Source organism: Cheilinus undulatus, linkage group 4 (genome assembly GCF_018320785.1).
Source record: "Cheilinus undulatus linkage group 4, ASM1832078v1, whole genome shotgun sequence".
In the NCBI taxonomy this organism is placed as follows: Eukaryota; Metazoa; Chordata; class Actinopteri; order Labriformes; family Labridae; genus Cheilinus; species Cheilinus undulatus.
In genome coordinates, this window is record NC_054868.1 from 39,162,056 (window position 1) to 39,188,747 (window position 26,692).

Here is a 26,692-nt window from a genome sequence, read left to right on the forward strand (position 1 = left end):
AAGAGAATGATAAAGAACAGAAAGACGTCTCGCACACAGCAGGACTTCAAAAATACAATTATTTAATTATCTAATTATTTAATTTAAGTTGGTGTGATAAATAATGGTATTTTTGGAGCCCTGCAGTGTGCGAGACGTCTTTCTGTTCTTTTTCAAATCTGCATGCACAATGCCTGCACTCTAAAGTCCAGCGCTGTGGCAAACTCTTGGACAGTCAGGTGGATCTGAGCCAGAGACCAGGGAGGTCTCCTCTGCACAGACTGCTTCAGAATGATGTCCAGTTTTTCAATCTCCAAACAAAAATGTTTTGGAAAAATGAAGGAGTCGTTCTGATTATTTTCTAATTATCAGAGCTGAAATCTTCATCCTGCGTAGGATCACCTTTGATGACTTTTAAGCCGCTGTTTACCCAGTGCTCACTTTTCTGAACAACTTTTAGGTGCCAATCCCAAGCAGAGCCTGGACTACGTAGAAAGAAGAGGTTGAGGAGATCTGGGCCATCCTAACCCTAGCCCTATGGTACTGTGTTATATCTGTAAATGGTCTTCCACAACAGACGTTGAAAGGGTGACAGCGATGTTGGTGTCTGATGTTTTGGGTCAAGTTTTCACCAAACATAATTTTCTCTCAAGTAAAAGGTTGTTCTATGGTTTTCTACAAGAATCGACTAGAAAACATTTTATTCTTCACAAAAAGGCATTTGACAACAGAAAAAAGGCATAGCTACAAGACTCTCAAGTTTTTTTACTGGGCTTATGCCCATAAATTTTCATGGCAAGTGCTTTAAGTTCTTCATAAAACTACTTCCCGTTTCAAGCGGAATAATAATCAGCCGCCTCAGTAACAGCTGTAATGTCAGGCCCGTGACCATGAGGACACTTAAACCAATTTTGAGGCAGATGTGATCAACTTTGAAGAAACAAAAAAGTCGATTTTTGTTGTCATGGTGAGACATAAAAGTTTGATGACCTGCTAGGACAACACCCTTTGAGTTTGATATACAAGCAGAGCATTTTTTTTCTTGCAAAGGTCTAGCAGTACAGCAAATTTCAAGAAGATCTGCTGAAGCCCCTCAGGGAAGTTAATCCATGAAGGACCACTTTAAATTTCTGCATTACTCAATTGCCCATCAAATTTCAGGTTTCTGCACTCATTGCCCTGCAGGGCCTGATTTTTAAAAATATTACTGGGGGCACCACTGAGTTACACAGACATGTCCACCAACAAAATCCATATCATTTATCGTATCTCAGTTTCTTAATGGGCATTTTATGCTAAGTTTCATGTGCAAGTTTTTTGATGCCTATAAATAATGAATTTGTGTGCCATGGCAAAACAAAGTTTGCGATTGCAACAGTGTTATTTTTACCTTCCTTAGAAGAAAGTAAATGTCTTCGAATGTGCCAAATTAAAATCTGAGCACGAACTGATCAACAAGAATCATTATGAGTGAAAAAATGGCAGCAATGACTTTCTCCTGCCACAAAGTGGCACTGTTAATTTTCAGAATTTTTTAAACGCAAATGCTTTCAGATCACTAAAGTATTAATAAACACAGGTAATCTTGTTGAGATATGATGAAGCTGAGCTATGACTGTTCAAATTGTGATGGTGAGACAAAAAGGCGTTTCTTTTTTTAAAATTATTATTGTTTTTGACCATCCAGGGCACGTTTTCCGATGAAAAGTCACAGATTTTTCTACAGTGTTGAATGAGCATCCTCAGGCGTCCCTGACACAAATGTGAAGTTAATGCCTCAAACCAGCTTAAAACAGTAGCCCGTGCTGTAAAGCGTGGTATTTCCTGTCACCACAAGGAGGTGCTGTTCTTGTCTGGAACCTCTAAATACATGGAAAGTTTTGATCAGTTTGGGCCATGTACAGCTCATAAACTACTTTTTTTAATTTGAGGTTTCGCCATGGCCACACCTTTTGAGTTTTGTACACAATCCAAATCACTTTTTATAATTTAAGTCTCTTCTAGCTGTGAGCCAAATTTCACAAGATTTGGAGTTATGACCTCAGAGGAGTTAATCCTAAGGATAGCCAAATGAGCCAAAATCTCACAGTTTTATTTCAATGGCAGCCTGCTTGTTGTGATTCATCATGATGGCCATAGACTTTTTGGTTCAGCTGAGGAATCTTCATATGGCTACGTTCACACTGCAGTTAAAAGTGACCTGAATCAGATTTTTTGCCCACATGTGACTCGTATCTAATATTTTTTCTGACAGTGTTAACAGCACAAGTCACATTGAATCTGACCTTTTTGTTTCAGATTCAGGCCACTTTCAGATATGTATCAGATCTTTGAAAGTCGACTGCAGTGTGAAGAGCCAAACAGAAAAATTAGATCTGAGAAAAGTTCAGAATTGTGCGTTGAGGCCTGCAGTGTGAACCTAGATTATGTGTACCAAAGCTAGTTTTGGGGTGCATTTTTAAGGCTCTTTCCATCACCCATGTCAAACAGCAACAGGGGTGACAGTACAGTTGGTCATCCTGCAATCAGAAGGTTGTGGGTTAGATTTCCAGCTCCTGCAGTCACAGGTTGACGTGCCCTTGGGCAAGACACTTAACCCCAATCTGCTCCCACTGCTTCATCGGTGGCATGTAAATGAGTATGAATGTGATTGGCTAAAACTGATGGCCAATTCTCCACAGCAACTTCTCCCATCCATGTTTTGAATGTAGAATGAAAGGATGTGAATGGATAGGTGTGACCTGCGGTGTAAAGCGCTATAGAAGCTCAAGTTCATTTAAAATATGTAATTTTTCACCATGCCTGATACATGTGCCATCATCATTTTTTTTAACATCAACCTTTTTTTGCCGCTGTAGTCACTTTTTGTCCTTGTCATTTTTTCATCATTGTCAATTGATTTTTTTTTTGTCGTAATCAGCAGCTTTTTATGTTGTCCTTATCAACTTTTTTCTGCATCGTTTACTACTTTTTTCATCATTGTCATCAACTCATTTTTTCGTTGTCAACTTTTGTCGGCTTTGTTGTCAACTTTTTGTTTGTCATCATTGTCATAAACTTTTATTTGTTTATTTGCCCTCAACAAATTATTTTTGTTATTGTTAACTTTTTTTGTCGTCATCATTTTCGTCAACTTTTTGCAATCGTCATTGCCATTTTGTATCATCATCAGTTTTTTGTCGTCCTTATTAGCTATTTGCCATCCTCATCCTGAACTTTTTTGTCGTCATAGTGACAATTTTTTTCATCATTGTCGTTAACTTTTTCATAGTTGTAATTTTTTTTCAATGTCAACATTTTCCTCATTATGGTAATCTTTTTTTTTTTTTTTTTTAAAGATTTATTGTTGGGCTTTTTTTGTGCTTTTATTTGATAGATGAGGACAGTGGATAGAGTCGGAAACAGGGACAAGAGTGGGGTAGAGACGTGTGGTAAAGGGCCTCAGGCCAGATTCGAACCCGGGCCTTCTGCATACATTGGGCGCCCTTTAACCACTAGGCCACCTGTGCCCCAGTAATCTTTCTTTTTTTGTTTTCAAATTTTTTTATCCTTTTAGTTGTCAACTTTTTTTTCATTGTCTTTATCAAGCTTTTATTTATTGTCAGAACTGTCCAGGAAATAAAGCTTATAGAGATTAGTATTTATTGAACAGCCCTCAATTGAAAACAAGTAGGAAGATGTGGAGGTAAGCAGCGCTGAACAGCATGTCTCTTCTCATCGTCTTTTGTTATTGTTTTGATCGAGAGCCCGCGTCAGAATTTACATTATGTCCAGCCTTCTGCAGCTGATCTTGAAAACCACAGTGTTTCCATAAATGTGCTGGTTTCACTGTTTTTGTGCCTGTAAGTCTGTTGCGCCCTCCAGTTTCATACTCATCTTTGGAGGAGGTCTACAGCAGTGATGAAACAGCAGAGAGCTTACAGTAACTGAGCTGTGTTCCAACAATGATAGAAGTTTGTATACTGGGACTGTGGATACCCATACTGCCAAATACTGTTATTGTCACCAGATAATGCTGCACTGTTTCTGAAGGCCAACCAAAGTCAGCTGAATAGACAATGCCATGTGAGCGATGAAAAGAAACAGGCCTTTCAATAAACATTGATCATGATAAGTGATGCATGACACTGAAAACTGAATATTTAAGCATTTGTCAGACCCTGTCAGAGAACTGTACTCCAAACACATCTCAAAGTATTTTATTTCTACAAAGAACTTTAGGGGCTCCCTCCTTCTGCTTCAAACCAAACAGACTTAATTTACAGCAGATATGATGCAAAGATCCAAGCAAAAGTTTAGGCTTGTAATACAAAAGAATGATTAATGAAGCGAGTTCTTGGATACGGCGCATCCTAAAAGCAGATTAACACACTCAGAAGTGATTTCTAAAAGCTCCAAATCTTAGTATTTTCCAAAGCTGACACTGGTCTTGATTCCCCTACAATCAGCATTGCTAACATTTCTTCTTATGAAGCTATTAAACACAGATTTATTGCCCATTCAAGAGTCATATTTTTTATTTACTCCCAAATGACTCCATTAGATCAGGACAGCAGCCACAACAGACAACCAAAAGAAATCTTCTCCATTGAATAACTGCCAAATTCTTTCAAATGAACGAAAAGTAAACCAACAACACTTGAACAGCACAATGTAAAACATGAAGCCAGTTCAAGAGTGTTTGAATACCGCTGACGGGATCCAACCGCAACAGCACTGTCCAGTTGACCACACAAATATTTGGAGTACGCAGTGATACTTGGCAGTCTCCTTCTCCTTGAAACAGAGTGCAAGCCGCAGGTTGTGAAAGACTACAGGAGAAAAAAAAAAAAAAACACTTTCTCAAGGAGGGACAAGTGTTAAAATGGATCAGAACATTGCACCGTGGTGAACAAATGATTTATGATCATTCTATCCGCTAATTTGCTCACTGGTTTACAACCAGGGTTGTCGAGTTGGGTCAATTCTCCCTTGAATATCAGGATTCACGGAGCTTTTTTGGTGGGCTGAGTTCACCACAAGAACAGAAAGGCTCAGTTCATTTAGCATGTTAATAAAAAACATGCCATATGGCTTCTATGTCTTGGCCTGTAAAATCATAACAACCTTACTAATCAAAGACATTTTGTCAAAGGAATACTGATTCCAGTTGTGGCTTAATCTTGGCAAGACTCCCCATTTCCTTTGTATTCCTCTGCCAAAGGCTGAATAAAAAAGCTTTTTAGAGTAAATTAGCACAACGCTGTACATCTACGAGCATTGATGTCAAACACCTGCTCATACAAGCCACTATTACGCTAAATATAATGCTGTTCACAATTTTGTACAGTACTTGTACCAGACGTATTTGAAAAACGACCCTTTAATATAAAGGTTGAATGAGATTACAAAAAAGCCAACATTTTTCTCTTCAGAACGTTCTTGTTCTGGGTTTTGCAGAAGGTTTTGGTTTTTCTTTTTATGATGCAATAGCCTCCATGAATTACCATCACCACAATAATAAAATGAGGTAAGGGGAATATTTTTTGTGTGTTCACTCAGAATTAAACAAAACTTAGTGGTAGTGGTGGGCCACAGGCTTTATTTAAGAAAAAGCCTTAGCCAGTGTTAGCCAGGTTGCCTACAGTAAGATAACTAGCCAAAAAGGTGTGAAATAGTAGCTAAGAAAATGTTAGCTCTATTTGCTACAATATTTAAGCTCCAAGACATGCATTATTTACTTTTTTGGAAATACAAATGCCAAACAGAGCACCTTTTGCTGAGATGAACTTAACTGACTTTTAATAAAATGATAAAGGGGAAGTAGCAGAAACTAAAGTCACAGATGATTTGAATTCATTCAAAAATAGCAACAGCTTAGTGACATCTATATCAAAGTTACAATAGCTAAGTGGCCTCTGTAGCTAAGAAGACATTGATTAAGGGGCATTTAATTTACAGAAGCTGATTTACATTAATGGAGATACAACTAAGCAGGATCTATAGTTACGATGACAGATGCATTTGTTGAAATACCAATAGCTAAGTGGCATTTATAGGTGAGATGACATTGGCTTGCATTCATTGAGATTATACTAGCTAAATAACACCTTAGGCCAAAATGACAATAACTATGTTTGCTGAAACTGCATCTGCATTCATTCAAACAATTGCAAGGAAGCATTTATGCCAAAGATTTTGTTAGCTAAGAAAACATTCATTGAAATGGAAATCGCTAAGTGGCAATGCAGACCCTTTGTTTAGTTAGCTTAGTTGTGTTCACAAAAATTACAAAACCAACATGGCATCTAGAGTTAGAATTATATTAGCTAATTGCTGACAGCTACGTGTGACTGCAAAGATTTAGTCAGTTAACTAAGTAGTATTAACTATCTATTCATCGATCCATTTTCCACACCACTTATCACATTTGGGGGCACGGGGGCTGGTGACTATCCCAGCTGTCATTGAACGAGAGGTGGAGTGCACTCTGGACTGGTCGCCAGTCTAGCATTAACTAAATAGACAATTAATTTGATTTAACTGCACTAAAAATCGCTAAGTGGTATATATGGCTAATTAACATTAGCTAGCCTAATTTGCATTTATTGAGATTGCAATAGCTAAGTGGTACACATAGCTAAAATGAAAAGTTTTTATATATATAAATGACACTAGCTAAGTGGCATTAACTATACTGACATTAAATCATTTCAATTCACAGAAACAGCAGTAGCAAAGTGGCAGGGGCAGGTGATTAGTGTAAAATTCATCCACTTTACACAGATGAAAAATCTGTAAAATTAGCTTTGGAGAACAAAACCACAATTGTAGCTAGTTTAAACATTTCTACTGCTAAAAAGGTAAACCATATACATGAATTTCAATGGGAACTGATCGACTTTTGGGGCGAGTCTCAAGTGGCCATTTGAGGGACTGCAGCTCTGCTGCCACTTAGACTATGTGAAGTTGTACAACCAAAATATCAAGCATGCCAGGAATCCATGCAACCGGTCGAGAGCAGCTTGTTTGGCTGTAGTCGGCCATCATGTCCCCCTGTGAACTGTACAGCCAACATCATACAATCAGGCTGAGGGTTGGCCTGACTTCCAAGTGAACCATGCTACTCAAAATCCGTGTCTGAAACGGCTGAAAACTGCACAGTGTTTACCAAATTTAAGTTTATAAGGTTGATATGACTGGTCCATGCTACTCACCATGTTGGCAGTAGGAGAAAAATGATCCATAAAGTGATAACAACACTGCCAACCCTAGAGCTTTTCTTTAGTCATGGATATAAGAATACGGCAGTTACATATCTGTAAATAAAAAAAAGCGTGCCACTCTTTTGGATCAAAAGACGTGCACGAGCAAAGTTATCCCAGCTCTTCCATCCATGCTACAGCAAAGTAAGTGTACCGTGCTTGAGCATGATACTGAGCACTCAAACTGGTCAAACAAGGTGGACTTTGGGGGTAAAATGTGACAGCACAAATTGTCTGGCATGTTGGCACCCAATGCAACCACTACTACTTATGGTTTTGTTAGACGCCACCTTACAGACACACTACTGCTTCTCTGACAGCGAGAGGATGGATAAGCTGCAGAGAGAACCATTTTATCAGACTCTTTGTCCATCTTAAATCATGTAAGTATACTTAAAGTCCTTGGTGGTCCAACACTGCTATCAGCATCGGGAATGCAGCACTTTGAGGACCCCGCCGAAAATGTTCTGTTCTGTGTCGTCGCAATTAGCTGAAGATAAACTTGGGTTTTACACTGTGCTGATTTATCCTTTGTTTTTTAAAATTATTTACAAAATGCTCTTTCCCACAAGAAAGTACAAACATGGAGGCTGTGTTTATGGTCACTGACTTTCATTAATTTGTTGTCTGCCTGTGAGAGGAGAATGAAGATAATGAGGCTCTGTTTATGTTTTTGAGTGTTTTAATCCTAATAGGCCTGTAACTGTTTGCATGTTTTGTACTCCAGTGAGGATGTGTTTATGCACATGTATGGAGGATATCTGATGTTTTTTAGGACAACATGCCTGTCCAAGTGTCAATGTGATGGAGGGTTTGAGGAATGGGAGGGGGACATACAGTGGCAGACGGGGCAGTGACCCCCATCAGTGTGAGATAAACCCTGCTGAGAGAGGTCTGAGGCCAGCTAGGAAAGTGCTCAATCACACTCTAAGCATTTACATGCCATTTGAGAACTGGGCTATTGTCAGAATTCTGCATTAGCATGATTATTTCATAGTACTGTTGATGTAAAATATGGTTTTCTGGAAGTAAACCAGGGTAAAACAGGAGGTTACATGGAAAATATAGGAAAAAAACTTGTACAACATATCTGTATTTCTAACAGGAAGTGCAACAAGGAGTTGTGATTGTGGTGCTAAGGAGGGCTAGATTGTTTTAAGCTGGTGTTCATCAGAATTTCTTTTTAGAGAAACCGATACATAAATGAGAATATATATCAAATATAATTAAAAGTAGCACCTTACAATAAGGTACACTTACACTGTAAGGACAAAAGTATTTGGCCACACCTGTTTTTTATTAATTCACGTGTTTCAATCAGACCTGTTGCCACAGGTGTACAAAATCAAGCAGTCTCCATTTGAAAACGTCCCTGTTGGATATTCCATGCACAACAGTAAGTGATATTAGAAAGTGGAAGCATATAGGAACAGCAGAAACTCAGCCACAGAGTGGATGACCACATAAAATTACAGAACAACGGCTAAGGTGCATCGTGTATAAAAGTCATCAATGCTCGGCTGATTCCATAGCTGAAGAGTGCTGAACTTTTACTGGCATTAATGTAAGCACCAAAACTGTGCCGTGAGGGCTTCGTTGAAGGGGTTTCCATGGCTTAGTAGCTGCATGCAAGTCTCACATCACTAAGTCCAATGCCAAGCGTCGGCTTGAGTGGTGTAAAGCACACAGACACTGGACTGTGGAGCAGCGGTAACATGTTCTGTGGAGTGTGAGTCACACTTCTCTGTTTGGCAGTCAGATGGGCGAGTCTGGGTGTGAAGGATGCTGGGAGAACCTTCCCTGCCTGACTGCACTCTGCCAACTGTGAAGTTTGGTGGAGGAGGTATAATGGTATGGGGCTGTTTTTCAGGGTTTGGGCTAGGCCCCTTACCTCCACTGAAGGGTGATCTCAATGCTTCAGCATACCAAGACAATCTGACAATGTTATGCTTCCAATTTTGTGGCAGCAATTTGGGGAAGGCAATTTTGAATTCCAACGTGACCATCCCCCAGTGCATAAAAGCAAATATGACGGCACAACAAAGCTTTTTAGTTAGAGATGAGGAGGCTGGCATAGAGGAGTGAGAAGGTCGCCATATTTAAGTAGACCACCTTGGTGAGAGAATGTGCTGTGATTGGTTGAGAATGCAGGGAACAATAATTTAATCAGCTAGGCTCATTGATAAGACGTCATGATTAAATTTAAGTATGTTTATGGACTGTCTGTCCATTTGTCCATGCCAGTCTTGAGAATGTGATATCTCAAGAACCCTTAGAGGAATTTTCTTCCGATATAGCACAAATGTTCTCTCTGACTTGGTGATGATATGCTTATATTTATGAGGTTATAGGTCAGAAGTTAAGGTCTTTAGGCCTCATGTTCATCCCTTGCTTGCGAGCATGATACCTCAATTATGCTTGAAGGAAGTCTACAAATAACTACCACATTTCTTTTTGTTCTTTTTGCTTGTTTAATGTGCTGTTTTAATGATGGAAACCTCGATGTCCTTTCAAGAAAAAATATATGGTTTGATCTTATACTACATGGAAATGTGGCGGGCATAAATTAAGGAAGCTTGCATTGCTGAGTTATGACACTTAAATACATACATTTACTTATATGTATTTTCTAAAAGAATAAGGATGATGCTAGGTTTGAAACAACTGATTATTGTATAACAAATACAGATTTACATGCACCATGTTACTGCAGTTCACATAAGACCCACTTGTACGAATTCAAATTGATTTATCCCATAACCTGTTTTCTTTTGTTACTCAAAAACATACTGACTGATTCAAACCTGCCGTCGCTGGGCCCAGCATGGAGACCACCTTCTGACACAGCACTCACTCTGCTGCTAATGAGAACCTTAAGGCAATGAGGAGGCAAAACACATCTGACTAACATGCAGTTGTGCATGACAAATTCAGAGACTTTGTAGCTGTTAAAGTGTTGGGTGAGACATAAAGAGTAATAGCAGGGTCAAGGTGGAAATGCACCTGGACATAAATAATGAAACATTTCGATGTCACTCTGAGTTAACAAAGCAGTTGTGAATTTGGCACAATTTCCAAGCTGTTGCATCAAAGCTACCACCAAATACCTTCCATGGCCTGTAAGAAGCAAAGTCACAAAGGAGAGCACAGTTTGAGTTACACTCAGGGTGGCGATATGAAAATGTATACTGTAACGGCTGGGCAGTGTTTTCTAGCAGACGTACCTTGGAGTAACTGAATGGGATTAGAACAAAAACATCCTGACGGCAGAAGCTGGCACTTTATAAAAATGACTCATGCTTTGCAATCAGATCCCAGACAAAAGGGAAGTTTTCACTCCAGCTTTTTTATATAAAAGAAAAAGGCCCAGATGAGGAAGTATTACTCTGAAATGAGAGCTCGAAACAATTCATCAGGACAATAAAACTCAGCAGATTCCCAAACAGTGAACTTTGTGTATGAGGGAATGAAAGGAAAAAATCTCAAATTCGATTCCCCACCACACCTAACTACTTTCTTGGAAGTGCCTGCTCCATTCACCTCTTTCCCTCTGTTGTAAAACGATCCCAACGCAAAGAGACTGTGTAAACTGGGATTTCACAACTGACCACAAGCCCTGGGAAAACCATAAAATGTATGGTTTTGAGAGAACTTGTACAGCACTGTGCTATCATACCAATCAGCCCTCCAAGTCCATCCAGAGGACCACCTTCAGCGATACTTTCCCAAATAATGGAATGAAAATACTTTCCATTTGCTTAATCTAAATAAGGGTGGAATTGATTAATCTATCCTATGTGCCTGCTAGCCCTTTTGTTTGACTGATTAAAGTTCAATATACAGTACATGTCAGTACAGCTACGCTGCAGGCAATTCTCTTCAAACGACATGGTCAGGTTTAGAGTGAGAAATGATGCCTTCCATCCTTTTAGTATACAGGAATCTGAGGGATAAACTCGATGTCATGTTTCATAATGAAAGCAGAAGAAAGGGACATTGATGAGATTTGAAATAGTGTCAAAAAAATTTGGATCTTCAAGAGAGAACTGTATTAAAATGTCATAGATTCAACATCACTTGTTCTCTGTAGATGTTTTCCCTTCTTAAGGTCCTCATTTATCAAACACTGAAGAGTTACATTACAAAAATAGCCGCACAGGTGCACACACACTCCTCTGCTGGGCTTATTCAGATGCCATTAGATGAGAGGAGCACTCAATAGCTTGCCTGGGCCTACCTGATGGAGAGCCTGAGAGGCCAAGCAGGAACAGATGGGCTGAGGATGGCGGGGTACTGGGAATGAGGGAGCAAAGGGAGGGAAAGAAGGGAGAGAGAGCATCGACAGTCAGGGACCACCATCATTGCTGCCCACACCAGACTACACTTAACCACCACCTGCCCACCCGCCTGCATCCCATCCCACCAAATTCATTTGCAGTGCTGTGATTCTCGTCTGTAATGAATCTTCGATTTGCACACATATGCAGGGCGGCTAACATGGCATTACTTTGCTTTCTTTTAACCCCTGATTGAAGCATTTACAAACAACTGGCCACAAAGAGTTATCAATCTGCACATTAGCCTCTTACTTGCCTTTTGGAGGTCCTGCTACGGTTCAGAGAGGACGAAAGAAATTGTCCCCTTTAAAGATTTCTGCAGAGGTGATTAGCAAAATACTAACAGAGCTGAGCTATGGTCACTTCAGTCTATTTTTTCCTCTTATGATGAGAAAAGATGTGAAAAAGGGGGTTAAGAGATTTGAAAACCCTGAGAGGGAGACTGATGACTTCTTAGCACCCATCTGGAAAGGCATCTATCTGAGGCAAATGTCTGATCCTGTAATAAACAAAGCAAACCAGTGCTGCTGTATTTATCTCCCTGAAGCAATGTCATTGCTTTCTGTGTATTTGCATGCATAGGACATTTAGTACCACGTAAATATTGACAGGACACTACATCGTCTTGACGTGCGCAACCCTGTTTGTGTCTCGTGCCACCACGCCAGTGAGCCCTGGGTGGCTTCAGTTACTCATGCCATGTGTATACTTAAGCCAAACAAGGCCTAAGGACACTCCAGGGTGGTACAGAGACAAGGAGGGGCAAGGAAGCTTGAGGCGAAGTCGTGTGGTCCCTTGGTTGAAGCCAGTGATTTAGTGGCTGTTGATACCGGGCAGACAGCCCAGGCTCAGTCACTGACTCACTGTAGATGACGCTGCATAAGTCACTACACTTAAAATGTCCTCATGTGTTTAGAAATGTTCGAGTGGAAATCAGGCGCGCTCACACAGCTGGAAAGCGCTACTGGATCTGATTTTCATGTTGCTCTCGTGCTTTTCCCTGAAGCTTTCATAAACAGATGGCAGGGGCTCATTAAGCTGTTGTCAGGACTATTAATGACATTGTGAACACTTTCCGAAGCTCTGTATGCCTTAGGGCTTAAGATTGCCAAAGCTCGGCCATTACAGAAGGTGTGAGCGTAACACAATGCTGCTGTGTGCTGCAAGGTGAGGGATGGAAGCTGTGAAAGAAAAGTACACACATGGTTGAATGACTGTTAGTAGTGGGCTGACATTAATGATTTCACTTTAGTCTTGAAGTTGACAAAAAAATGTACACTGTTACTTGATTTATGCATGAGAGTTAAAAGATTTTGGGTGCAAGACCCTAAAATATCAAAATGTGCATACTGAATGCATTAGAATGGATACATTTTAAGGTTTTTTTTTTAATCAAACCCTAAATAAGAGACCATATCAAGATTGCTCGCTTTATGAGGTGATATTTTAGGTAGTGGAACTGTTTGCCTATCGCCAGTATGCTACAAAGACAAGGCTAACATGCTGCTATAAAGCAGGTGCACGCCAATAAGAGAAAGCATTCTAAAACAGGGAAAGGGAGACATTTCTGTGTTTAAACCTTAAGTCCATGCTTTCATATAAAACTACTTTTCCATCTGTTTATAACCAGATGGGAAGATGCATTGAAATCAGTCGGGAGAAAAGATATAAATTGCCAGGTCAAACAAAAACTGTTGCTGCCACAAAACAAGTCTCATTAAGATAATTCTGTTCTAATTAATCTGTTTGAAAATGTGATTTCAGAATCAGAATGTAAAGAAGATATAAGACTTCCTTCTGAACCATCTACAGCAGTGGTTGGTTCTGAGAATCTAAGGATGCATCACAGGATGCCTTCCAAAACAACAAAGACAAATTTAATGATTTGAAGTGGTATATTCTATCAGTTACTGTTAAAATATATATTCAAAACCAGCTCAGGTTAAATTAAATCAGAACGATTGAGATTTTTGCTAAAACTAAAGTAATGTGTACAATGTAAATTTGTATGTGATGCGTTGTGCAACATCATACAGTATTCATACGGTAACCACCCCTAGGGTCAGACAGGGTCCCTGGTCTCACAAGCAGAAAGGTTTGGGAACTCCTGGTCTACAGAACAATTGTTATAATTTTCTCCATATTCCTTTAGTGGGAAAGCAGGTGAACATTTTACATCAATTAAGTGTTTGAGATTACTTGAAGGATTTTGGTAATATAATTATTATTTCCCAGGATAATTCTGAAAGCAAAGTAGAGGACAAACACAAAAAAGTGAAAATGATTCTTGATTAAGTTTGTGGATAAAAGGGCAATAATTAAAGCCTACACTACAAGACTGAACTGCAAGTTGTTTAAAAAGAGCTGTGGTAATTAAAAATCCAAAATAGTGCTTCAGCTCTATTTTTCTGAGTTGACTGAAAACATTTCTAATTTTAAGTACTTAACAGTACTTGATGACTCTAAGTAATTTTCTTGTCATTGTGCTCAAATATTTGACATTCATCTCGTAATCTGCATAGTTTTTCAAGAATTTCTTTAGTCATGATACAGTTTTGCAGCGTGAGTGAAGTTACCCACAATTAGAGAGGTTCTGCCTGTGGAGACCTTCAAAACAGCAAAGATGATGTACTGAACTGTGGGAGAGCACTTTCTGGGTCAAAGTGCACCTATCAGTAAGTGTTACTTGTAGGAAAGTGAATTAACTCTTGGGTGACATGATTGTTTCAAATTAATACCGTGGGTGGTAAACATGAAAATTATTTATCTTAACAAGTCCAACTCAAAAAATGTATTTCCACTACTTAAAAAAATGTACGTAATCAGCTACAACAAATATTTTGAGTATTTTTAACTTCCTTTTTTAACTGAGGTTTTCTTTTTTTGTTTTCAAAAATAATCCCATTCCATTCCTGTAAAGTCAAAGCATGCTGCTTGACTAACCCAGGGTGCATCTCTGAGCAGAGCCGTCTCCACCAAGTTAAAAAAAAAAAAAACCCCTGTATACCCATTTTGCAATAAAATGGTTAAATGTATGGCGAGAGGGTTCCTGAATGAGTTAAAGATGATTAAAAAAGGAAACCGAAACCACAAGTTGTGTCCACAGCTTCTGTCATACCACTTGATAAGTAACATGGTCTACCACTTTAAATAGGTAAGTAGCCTTTCAGCTCATGAAGACCAGTAAGTTATGAGCCTTCTGTGTTGTAAATAGGCATGTGTCATATCATTATAGGGTCACTATAATGCAAACCTAATGTGTGAGAAAAAGGATGAAATGAGCCCTATCATAGAATAAAAAGTCATTCTACGTCTATAAGACAAAATAGTTTAACTATGTGGTATATCGGTTCTATTGCTGAAATAGAAATGAGAGAAAACTATCCGGCCAATCAGATTTGATTATGTAAATCCTTTGTCAGCGACACCCCTAGAAAAAATGTTATCTGCTAAATATGGTTTACAATCCTCAAGAAAGTCTTATAGGAAATTTGACACAAAGCCACAAACATAAACCTCATGGTGGTGCTAGAGGAAAGGTGTGGAGGTCACCAAAGTCACTGCTATTCATCAAACTATTTAGAACCATGACTGATTGCACCAAATTTCATGCCAATCCATCACATTATTGTTTATGTCTTCCAATTTTAAACAGCATGGTTGACTAACAAACAAACAGATCATTGCCACAACTGTCACATATGTAGTTCAAAATACAGATTCATATATTATTAAAAGAGTTTTGCACTAATGGATTTCAAGTTTTGGGGTTATTCTATAAAGAGGCTCTTTTTCGGATCAAAGATTGCGACTGAGTCAAATAACTTACACTAAAGTCCTGTTGGTGGGCTAAAGAAGAACACTGTGGGACCCACAGCTAAGCATTGACCTCCTTTAACAACACTTGAAGATACTTTTGTTGGACTTATGAACTGTGAGGTGTGAGGTAGTGTTTTTTCGCCTGCTTGGAATGGAAAAATTAAGAAGAAAGCAAAAACAGAGTGCTGTCATCAGTTCTGTTGTATATTTTCACGATTATGATGCTGGGTTTTGAAGAAACAGTGTAGAAATGTTACGCAGAAAAGTGGACAGAGAAGAGTGAACTTTCAACATCACCTCAGTTTGGAGAAACAGTGGAGCCGGCAATGAGAGCCTGCAGATCTCCAGACCCATGTTGTTGATCCTTATGTGGTCACACACAAACCTAACCATCATCCTCTGGGATATCCTCTCCGAGGGTTATACGGTGAGTACATGAGAATTCCCCAACTGACCCTGCAGAAATAAAGAAAAAAAAAGGATTGTGCAGAGTTTTGTCAGGTAAACGTGCATATATTTTAATTATATCAATATTGTGTCACAAGCATGAGAATAATTAAGCTCCAGAATTAACGTGCATGGCCAAAGTGTGTCATAAAATAAGTGATGAAACAGAAAAGGGAAGCCACTTTATGTGGCTCTATGCTTCTATCTCAATGTGTAGGCTTGTGTGTGTCTGCTCCGAGCCCCTGTCAGCTTATACTGCAGTCTGTTGAGCTGTGATTCTCCCTAATGGTCTATCTCTCCCAGCAGATGTACTCCTCTCTGCTCCACAGCTGCATCCCACATGTTTTCACGCTGTTGGACGAGGGAGTGATATTCTTTTTCTCTGCTAGTAGTAGTGTTGGTGGCAGATTACCTCTCTGCATATGGTCTTGTTCCTTCTGTCCTTTACATCCAGAATACTCGCAGTAGCACTTTGGCTATACTTGGTCCTGAAATGTCTCCACTTGGGTAACGTAAAGAATGCTGGAGGGTGGGGGGTCAGATCTGGCAGGGTCTGCCATGGCTTCATAGCACACAGTCATTTCCATAATTGCCCACAATCAAACCAACCCCTCCTGGATTCCTCCCGCTTCAGATTCCTGTAGATTAGCTGAGCTGGGGCTCTGGTGAGTGCCTGAGACCCCCGAGTAAGAACAGGTGCCGCCAATGTAACTGATTTCAGATTCTCTGTGTATCTAAAAAAAGGAAGGGGGCTGTTGTTTCACAAGTAATTGCCCTGGTTGGAAATTGTCTTTTGTGCCGCTATCGTGCCACTTCTCTGGAGAGGGGAATGAAAGAGGAATTGTCCCACATTTGGTCGGGTATAATCAAGAGCCAAATTAAGATGCCTTACAGTATGTACAACTCTGGGTCAACAAATTGCTGGGCAGCAGGTCACAGTGATTGATTCACATTGCGGTTGATTTTCCACTGCCTAACACATGTAATTCTTCATTCTGTGGCTACCAAAATAAACTTTTTAGACCATATTTAACAAACAAAGTCAAACACCCATGAAACAGTTTGTGATGTAACAAGATATTCTCCTTTTTTGTAACGCAGTGTCTTGAACGAACCTCAGTGCTTCTCCATTAAACTCAATGAGTCAAACGGAGGAAAAAAAAAAAAAAAGATCCAGAGGTTTTCTTTTCTGTAAAGCAATTTGAACATTTGGTGAGCATCATAAGATTCCTTTGAGATGTAAAAGTAGCAAAACTTGTACTCCCTGTAAATTTTGGTTAAAAAGTGAGCACAGAAAAATGTGAGGGGAATGATGAGCCCTAAATATGCAGAAAGAATGGTAATTGAAAGTTTTTAATTGTATTTGTAAGTGCATTTAGTCCATATAATGGATGAATATTCAAAATAAATCTATAAACACATAAAAAGTCATTGAATTTCAGGGCAAATTTACTTTAAAACGTAGAATAATTGAACAAAAATTGCACATTTATCCTCTTAAATGTTAAGAACTTAAATAAAGTGGCAATTCAAAGGCATTATCAGCAACTAGAGAGGAAAAATACAGACAGTGAGGTTCAGTAAACCACCAATTATCTGTCTGCAGAGGCAAAAAAGAGAAACAAGACAATCTATTAAATGGGCAAAGAAGTTATTTCCAAAATATCAGTTTTATTTTGTGAACATTGCGGAAGTAGACTCATATAACGTGTATCTTCTATTTTCACCGTCCATAGAATCCATTACCGCGTCCCCCACTGCTTCATCTCCCCGTCCTCCACCCTACCAGGTAAACTCTTTACCTCGACGTGGACGCGACTGTGGCCACATGCGCGCCCCCGCGAAGTCATACGTCACCGTGCTCGCTCCTCTTCTCGCGCGCTGGTTAAAAAGAAGGAGGAAAGAGCACGGGAAAACATGTGAGCGTGCTGAGGACTTTAGTGAGAGACAACTTTTATGTCTTATATGTTTTTTTCTGACCCCGCTCATGCACACACCGCCGTGCTGTGCTCAAAAGGAATTACATCTAAAGGAGAACGTCACGGCTCTTTTGCAGTTCACGCTGTTTTGGGGGGTATTGACTTTTTGAGTTCATCAGGATAAATTGTGTTATTGTTTTGCTTTTTCTATTTCATTTTATCTTTTCATGTCTGAACTGCACTATAAAAGCTGTAGCAACAATGATTTATTTTTAACACCTTTCTTAATGGCAGTAAATCAAATTTAGGACACCTGCTCTGACAAGAAAAGCATATTGGGTTATTTTCTTGTAACTGGCTTCTGCTGCTTGGAGATATATATTGAGGCTATATATCCCAATAAAAACACAAATATTGCATTGCAGGTTGATATTTTCTTTTAAAGGGAGATTTTTGTTATATTTGTTGTTTTATTTTTATGATTTTCAAACTATGAAGCATTTGCAATTCGTTCTCGTCCTGGCCATCGCGGTCAACTTGTGGGAATGTGGAGACGCAAAATTTGGCGAGAGGGGAGAAATTAGCCCCAGGAGGAGAAGATGTTACGACGGAAGCATGCCCAAGCGGCTGAAGAAAAGGGAGCGAAAAGTGCTGCTTGACGGCAGCAGCAGCGGAGAAGTTTGCCACAGGTTGTATCCCCGCGTGTCCTGCTGTCCCACCAGGAGAGCCGCCTACCAGATCCTGCACCGCAGGGATGCCAGGGTAGGTTAACACACTTGCACCACGTTGCATTTTCCTCGAGACTGTCTTTTTTTTACGGCTTAAACGCCTTAGGAGATGCAGTAACAAGCCTCGTTTATTGTCATTCTGCTTCTTACTACCGACTTCTGGGATGGTAAGGGGGGATTGCCTTAGGCTATGCTGCATGTGAATGCTCAGATCCACCTACGGAGACACTCATGGTGCTCAAATATTGCTGACCTGACCATTCATTTTGAAAACTATTAGCCCACCTGGATATACCGTGTAGAATCCTAAGTTAAGGCGTGCGTTTAGGCATACGTCTTAATTATTATGCTTAATATTTAAAGCACTAAACAACTTATATTGCGCTTATAGTGTCATTCTGTCAGAGTTTAGCTGCTTCTTTTGCTTACCTAGTCTGAAATTGAAGGAATTCCCAGCCATTTATGAGACATTTAAAAAAATGTTGCTTTACACTATGTGGCGCAACTATTAATTCAACCGCTTCGGCGTTACCATGGTAATCACTCGCCGATTTACGTTACCTCCCGTCAGTCAGCTACAGCAGTCCGCGGAAAGAACTAGCATAACTGTTGTAACTCGAAAAGGTAGGAGCGAGTTTTACCTTAATATATAACGTCAACCTCTTTTAACTACAGCTGAGAACTGTTTTCTTGTAGTTCAGTCGTAGTTTTTGGCATTTTGGCGTTAACAGTCTGCAAAATTTCTTTGTCAAGCGTAACGAAGAAGTTTTGAAAATGTCGTATTGTCAGTTAACGTAAATGTTTGTCGGGTTTGACGTGACAAAAAAAAAAAAAAAAAACAGCTCAAATTTGTTGTAAAATTGGCTTTAAAAGCCCGCTCAGTTTCCATGGGGAGAAAAGCAGAAAGAAGGCGACTGTATGCGCCAAACTTGTAGCGGATTCCGTTGTATCCTCACCGGGTCATTCTCATGTAAACCACGCTCCGAATCATTCAGTGGCTGGGTGGTATCTCACTTTGTGTTGCGACAAAAAGCCATATTGCATCATTTAATTTGCTCAAGTCATGCAAATAAGAGGGGGGAAACTGAATAGGAAGAACTCGACTTCTCCTCCTCCCCACTACACTGCCCACACACGGAGCCCTTTCTGATTATAGCAAAAGAATAACAACAACACCATTGTGTTTGCTGGTTTCACTAATGGGAGAAGCTGGAGAACATCACTCTCCCCCAGTCATCAGCCCTGTCCAAGTGTTAATGCCTTTGAGAGGGTGTGTGTCCTTCACCATATCCCCCTGCCAACCAACTTACACCTATTCCCTAAGGACAAGTGTTTTGTTTAAGCTTAGTGTTGCCTGCTCTCAGTCTCTCTCACCATAGGAGGTTTGCAGACTGACATGAGATTTTGTTTCCTAGCGTGGCATTGTATATTGATATGTTTGTTCCGGCAATTTCATTGGCAAAAGCTGTTATGCAGATGCTATCTTAGAAGGACGTAATCCTGTAACAGCTGTTCTCCCACATGAAGCTATGCATTGCTTGGTAAGATGCCAACTTCTGGGAGTGTAATGTACACATCTGAAACAGCCTGGGAACAAGTTAATGACAATTTTGTTTTCTTACACTATAGAAGCTCCATGTCTGTGTCATTATGTCTCCATTCCTAACCTGCTTGAGTGTGTCCTCAGCAAAAGTGGAACAGCTGAGCCCCGTTGCCAGTTTCTCCCTGCTTTTGAGGAACATACTCACTCAATGAGATTCAGCAATGGACAAAAAACAAAGGTCCACTTGTTCTGGTTTGGAGGATGGCAACATTGGAGCCCATCCCAGCAACATATGGACACAGGGCATGGCTGAGAGCACACAAATGCCACTCTCCATGGACCCTGTGCCAGCTCATGGCACACAGAATCAATGGGCAATTTAGAGCAGGAGGGCAGGCATGCCCACAACACTACATGGCATGAGTGTGGAGGGCATGCAGACAGAGTAACACACCACACATATGGGGTCAAAGCCAGCCCAGAGCTCCCTTTTGGAGTGAACAATTAAAAGAAATATCCACCCAAAACGGGTTTTAAATTCATATTTAATTGCCCCTATTCAATTAGCCTGCCATGCCTCCCATTTTGAGGAGATTTACTGTAGATGTTGGTGCATTTTCAGGTAGATCCTTGAAGATTTTCCTGTTGCTCTGCCACCTGTTGGCTGAACTACTCCTAAACAGAAAATATTTTCCTTGTAGCAGCTTTTTTCTGCCGTCAGAGCAAAGTGTAAGGCATCCATATGGTGGCCCCTGGTCCCCTGGTCTAATTGACTTCGACAGACTGCTAATTTGTTGATACCAGAGTGGGAATGATGTGCCTGTCTATCTCTAAATTGGTGTTTACACATGGACCTCACACAGAGCAAAGCACTACCAGCCAGCCAGCCAGCCTGCCTGGCTGCCCAAGCAGCACTGTTCTTGACCTAAAACAGATTACATTGTGTTTCATTACAGCTAATTTGTTATGTAAATAATCCAGCTAATTTCTTTCGGATTAACTCTTTGTATACTTTTGTGTAATGACCCCAAGTCAGGCTTTGGGGCTCTAATTTGGCTTCATTCATTTCATGCCTTGAGATCTGTCAGACATAGAAGTTGTGCTCTGATTTTAACTGGTAATGAACCTGGGTAAGTAGGCAGTGAATGAGATGATTTCTGTGTTTATTTCTCCAAACAGACAGGGTGTTCCAGCCTCAGTGTTTAACAAATTGGTATCAAAGGATATCGAGGCATGTCAAAACATCTGTGTATTACAGCCGTTTATATAATGTTGGTAAACCTTTAAATGGGAAACAAGGCAACAACACTTTGCTAAATGAATTCTGGGAATTTTCATGCAGATTGTGGTTGAGATGCAGCAGATTTTCACACTGTGCAAGTCACTGTCTGTCTCTCTCCTCATTCTTCATTCTACAGAAGATGCCATGAGAAAAAGAAAGTTGCTGCGTGCACAAACTGTTCCGCTCAATACCAATTCTGACAATAACTATCCGTCTAACCACATGCCAAATCTGCAGATCATGTAGAAAATAAACAAATTCCAGGATGACATTGATGTTTAACATATGATGCGGGATGAGGAGTGATGGGTTTATGACATCCAGGGTTGCTTCATATCTTGTTGCCAGAGTACTTTGCAGATGCCATATGGGAGGAAGGTTTTGTTATAATACAGTTTTATTTGAATGAGTTTCTGTTAAATAGAGATTCAGTCTTTCTGTGTGGTATCTGGGCTGAGATTTTCTTATTTATTGTTGTTGAAAGAAAGACTGGTAAGGGCTGGGATGTGCTTCGGCATCTCTGTGTTGCTCAGAACAAATCAACACATTACATGAGCTGATATGCAGCTATCTAAAATTGATCAAGTTATGTATAAACTTTCAGCAACTTACATTTGATGTGATATATCCATGATGTTTTAATCACTAGTGCCCTCTACTCCTGAACTATACACTGGCCATTTTTGTACAGAGTGAAAGAAAAAATAGTGAACAACTCACCATTTTAATCATTGGTCTTTTGTTGCGTGTGGTCTCCAGATTTTCTCCACCAACAACACAGAATGTGGACGTCTCCTGGAGGAGATCAAGTGTGCGCACTGCTCCCCCAATGCCCAGGTGTTGTTCCACTCCTCAGAGATGGATAAGATGCCACACAGGGAGCCAGACCTGCCGCGACTTTGCCAGGACTTCTGCCGTGAGTTCTACTACACCTGCAGGGGGCACATACCAGGTAATTACACTGATACCTATGACCATGAATGCGACTTTAATTATTGCCACAGTTTGGTAGAGTCATGAATGTGCTATGCTCGTGTCTACTACATTTGAAGTGAAAGTGACACTTGATTTTAATGAATTAAAATCCACAACAGACTTGATTTTTCATCAAGACTCAGCTTGCACATGTAGAACTGGCAGATTTTTGGACTTATGCAAGAAGTGGTGCGTCAGTAGTCTGGTCTGTGAATATTTATTTATCCAGCTCTTACCTCATCTGACCTCACTTCCATTTGTTGCTGAGCTTGTCTCAACCATTTGCTTGTTTGCTGCCTTTTTTTCCATGCTTTACTGTTGCACTTTAATGCATTAGTTTAATTACTTACCCCAAACTGCCCATATAGGCACAACAGCAGTTTGCTGATTAGTTTTCAGACTGATCTAGCACATTTGGTTTAGCAAACTGCAGACCAATATTTGTGCTTTTCATGACTTACTATTGAGTCTTGCTGTGTTTATGGAACCAGGTGTGGAAAGTTTTGTTCTCCAGTCTCTGTTAGGTTTGTCCAGATTTGCAGGTTTATTTTAATCGGCGTAAATTTGCAAAAATTTCACCTTTTTTCCAAAGACCTTGGATGTGTAACAACACACAGTTTGAGGCATTTCCTGACATGTGAATGGAAAATGTTTGGTTTGCAAAGGTGGGTGTGAAAACAAATTTCTCACATGCAGTTACAAAGCCACACAGTCTTAACCAATATACCCAAAAACTGGACGAGAGAATTTTGAACTATTTTATGATCTAAATACTGCACAGCACATTCAGCTCCTGGAGTGTGTTTTGTATTTGGGAAGCATAAGCAGCCTAGCTATGTATCAGACATGACTACCCAGCACTTTGGCTTCTTTAGACGTAAGATGGTCAGACCTGTGTCTCATGATCTTCCGCTTGCATTTTTTCGTAGAAATCAAACAAAAGTCAGGAGCTGCTTTCTCTTTGAGCCCTGCAGTGGCTTTGCATGATCCACTAAAAAAGGAAAGTACATTTGGATGCAACAGTTATCTTTGTGAATGAGGTACTGTTAAACGATAGGAACCTGTCTGCATTCTGAAAGCATTTGGTCTTCAAAAGAATTCTCTTCGAGGGGCTGCAAGATCACAGGTACCTGTGCCTTTAGAGCGCATACCGAACATGATCAAACGCTTTTTGACTGTCTCCCCTCCTGCAGCCAAGTCTTCTTCCAATCTCTGTCGCCATGAACTGATTAGATCTGCCAAGATTTGCAAACAGAGAACAGTTTCAAACACACTTGTCTGCAACCCACCCACATGGTATGCTGCAGCTCAAGTCAAATATCAAACGTGTACATTCCATCCGAGTCCATCCTCATCTGCATCCAGTGGCCTGCTGCCAAATCTTGTGCAACATTTACACTAGAATTACAGCACTCTGAAGAGCGCTGAACAAAGCGAGAACACAAAGACTTGAGTGGAGGACATTACTGGCTTGCTCATAAGCCAGCAGACATACAGAAGACACAGAGTCAACCCAAAAAGGCACAAGAGAGGAGGAAGAAGAATCTCCCCCCTCTCCATGTTCACCGTCATGCTCCTCCCCACTCACCGCCCCTCAACCCTCCACAGATCAGCATATGTGGTGACGAATGACACATTTATTTTTCTACAAAGGTTGTGTGTATGTAAAACTGCTGAAGTGCATCAAGATGTCAAGTACTTTGGGTGGGCCACCCAGGTTGTCTTGGAAGATAACCAGATGGAAGTATAACTTTAGCACTGTGGAGCTGGGAATATGGACAGAGTTTTGTTTCTTTCTTTCTCTCTCTTTATCCCAGTCTTTGCTCTTGTTCTTTTTCTTCTGTCTTTTAAATTTAAATGAGGATTAACAGAATGTTGTGTACACATCAGAAAATACAAAGTTTTATTTTCAATAATATCCATGATTGTTACTTGATGCAGAAACAGTGGCGATGAGCATACACATGAACAGAAATTTCAAAAACTTTTGCAAATACCGAATATCCGCGAAAGGTATAAAACGAAACAGTAGCCTTTACAGCATCCATAACTGTCGTCCTGCTCCCATGAAAATTTCTTACCGGCCTTTGATTAGGCCATGCACTTAGCCCCCATTTTTCTATAAAGACATTTACTGCCTTGACACTCACTTCTAACTGCAAACCTCCCACCTTCCATGTACTCCTCTTCTCCTATATCTTCCTCCCCTTTTCACTTATCCCCCCTCCCTGCACCCGAGGTCCTCAACCAGCATGGTTAAGATAACTGCAGACACAAGTGGGTGGGTGGTATAGCCAGAGCTGTGTGTGTTTCTATGTGTGTTTGATCTTCGTGTTGTGTTAAGATGTTTGAGGGGATATCCTATCACCTCCAGTATTTGGTGCGGTCAGCACTTGTGGTCGGTGTGTGGCAGGAGAGGGAGATGAAAGCGGGGACAGGGAGAGTCCTGTTTGTGTTTTTATCACTGGTGTATTTGCTCTCCTCTGTCCTCTAAGGGATTGACTAAAGGAAACAATATTTGCAAGATTGTTTTTAGGTCACAAAGGGCTCCTGAGACCCTCTGCACACTTTGTTTTTTTCCAGGGAAAAGTGTTGTGACTGCGCAGGCTGGAGGCGTAGCTGTGTGTAACTGTCATGTTTACGCAGCACACTTGTTGCTCTGGTGCTGAAGCATTAAAGGTAAACCAGCAGTCCGAGGACAAATAAGGAATAATGTAATGACTCTTAAACCTTAAATGAAAATGGCAAATTAGCTGCACCACAGCATACAGCATCCTCTACCTTTAACCACTTTATTCAGAAAGGAAATATATACATTGTTTACAGAGAAATAAGAAAGGAAACCTTAGCAAGAACAAATGAGCAATCTCTCAACCAGGATGCAAAGATATGCAATAGTGTCAAAATTAACCAACTGTTGAAAACTCCAGCGTGGACAACAAATTTGATGGATTGGAACAATATGAAAAACACAATGCTGTATCTGTTGGAGGATGGGGTCCAGATCTAAAACATCTGGAATAAAGCGCTGAAAGACTGGCAAGTAGAAGAGAGGTCCTGGGATGGCAGATAAAGACCTCTAAAATTGTTGTAGTAAATCATTTTTTAAAGTTTTTTGGAAACTTATAGCTGCAGCTTTAAAATCTGTTTGATGGCTTTAGCATTAGTATACATCAACAAATGTTTATCAAGATTGGATAAAAGACAAGAAATCAAGCAGGACAGAAAACAAAGACATAGTGAGTATTCCTCTCATTTTAATATTTTGGAAATGGTAATGTGCTTATTACTCACTTGTAACTCAAAATCATCAGTGAAGCAGTGGAAATAAATACCATGATTGCATGGATTTTTGGAGACAAGGTGAAATAAAAGTAGATTAAAACAGAGGGCCAAGGAGACAACCCTGGGGTACTCAGAATTTCAGCGGTAGAAAATCAAATGTAGAGGTACAATAGGAAACACATTGTGCAATTTCAGATATTCTAAACTATAACAATATTAGAGCAAGGCCTGAGACACCAAATTAATTTTCCAGTTGGTCTTGGATTTTAGAGGGAACTTTGTCAATAGCCACACAGAAATCTAGTGATAGAAACAACAAGTCTCACCCAAGCCCACAGTAAGCAGAAGGTCACTCACCACTTAATTAAGATTTCAGATGTGTTCTGATTTGTGGGCCATCAGGGAATATCACGTCTTTGTTTGGCAATGCTACCAAAGAATATCTCTCACCCTGTGAACATTTTTGTTTATACAGAATTACATACCATATTGAACAGGTTGATTTTTTCATTTCACATGCTGTGTCCATGTGTTTCTCTAATGCAAAACAGTCATCTTACAGTTGTGGGAATATTCAGATATATTCTGAATATCACTGAATGTACTGGTTTTGCACAACTGTCATCTACTGTGTCTGGTTTTGAAGACAGTTTTAAATTATCATATTGAATTAGGGCGAACCCCTCAACCAGTGGAAATGTGTGTTTGCCATTTTAATTATCACCCTTCAAATAGCTTCAACTTACAGAGGTTACAATGCAGATTTTGTTGCCATCATTATAAATTTTGTGTTTTCAAATCAGCGTTCTATTCTTTACGCTTGAGGGTTTGTTGCTATGTAGTTTTGTTTTTGTTGATAGTTTGTTTAGGTTTGTATTGTGATGTTTTCAGGTTGCGTGAGCAGAGTCTCAACATTAGAAAAGTATTTGACTGGGATGTTGTGGTAGTTTTTCACTGGGTCATTTTGTTTAAGATGGATTCAAAACTTTATTGTCAGGGTATTTGGCTTTTTCTGTGTATGCATCATTAACCAAAGGGAAAGAGCAAGGTCTAAGTGATTTTCATGAAAGCTCTCCTTGCTTTGTATCCCACAGCTTCAAGTACCATATTGACATTGCCTATTTAGCTTAATTG

The 26,692-nt window shown here is 40.0% G+C and overlaps 1 protein-coding gene across 1 annotated transcript in view; it reads left to right on the forward strand.

Annotated features, from left to right (window-relative positions):
• Positions 1-17,730: 17,730 nt before the first annotated feature.
• LOC121509133 (hedgehog interacting protein) overlaps positions 17,731-26,692 on the forward strand; it is a 38,634-nt gene continuing 29,672 nt past the window's right edge. The window contains exons 1-2 of the mRNA XM_041786367.1: positions 17,731-18,507; positions 22,058-22,250. Coding sequence (XP_041642301.1) covers positions 18,238-18,507; positions 22,058-22,250 — 463 coding nt within the window. The 5' untranslated portion in view covers positions 17,731-18,237. The remainder of the gene's footprint in view (positions 18,508-22,057; positions 22,251-26,692) is intronic.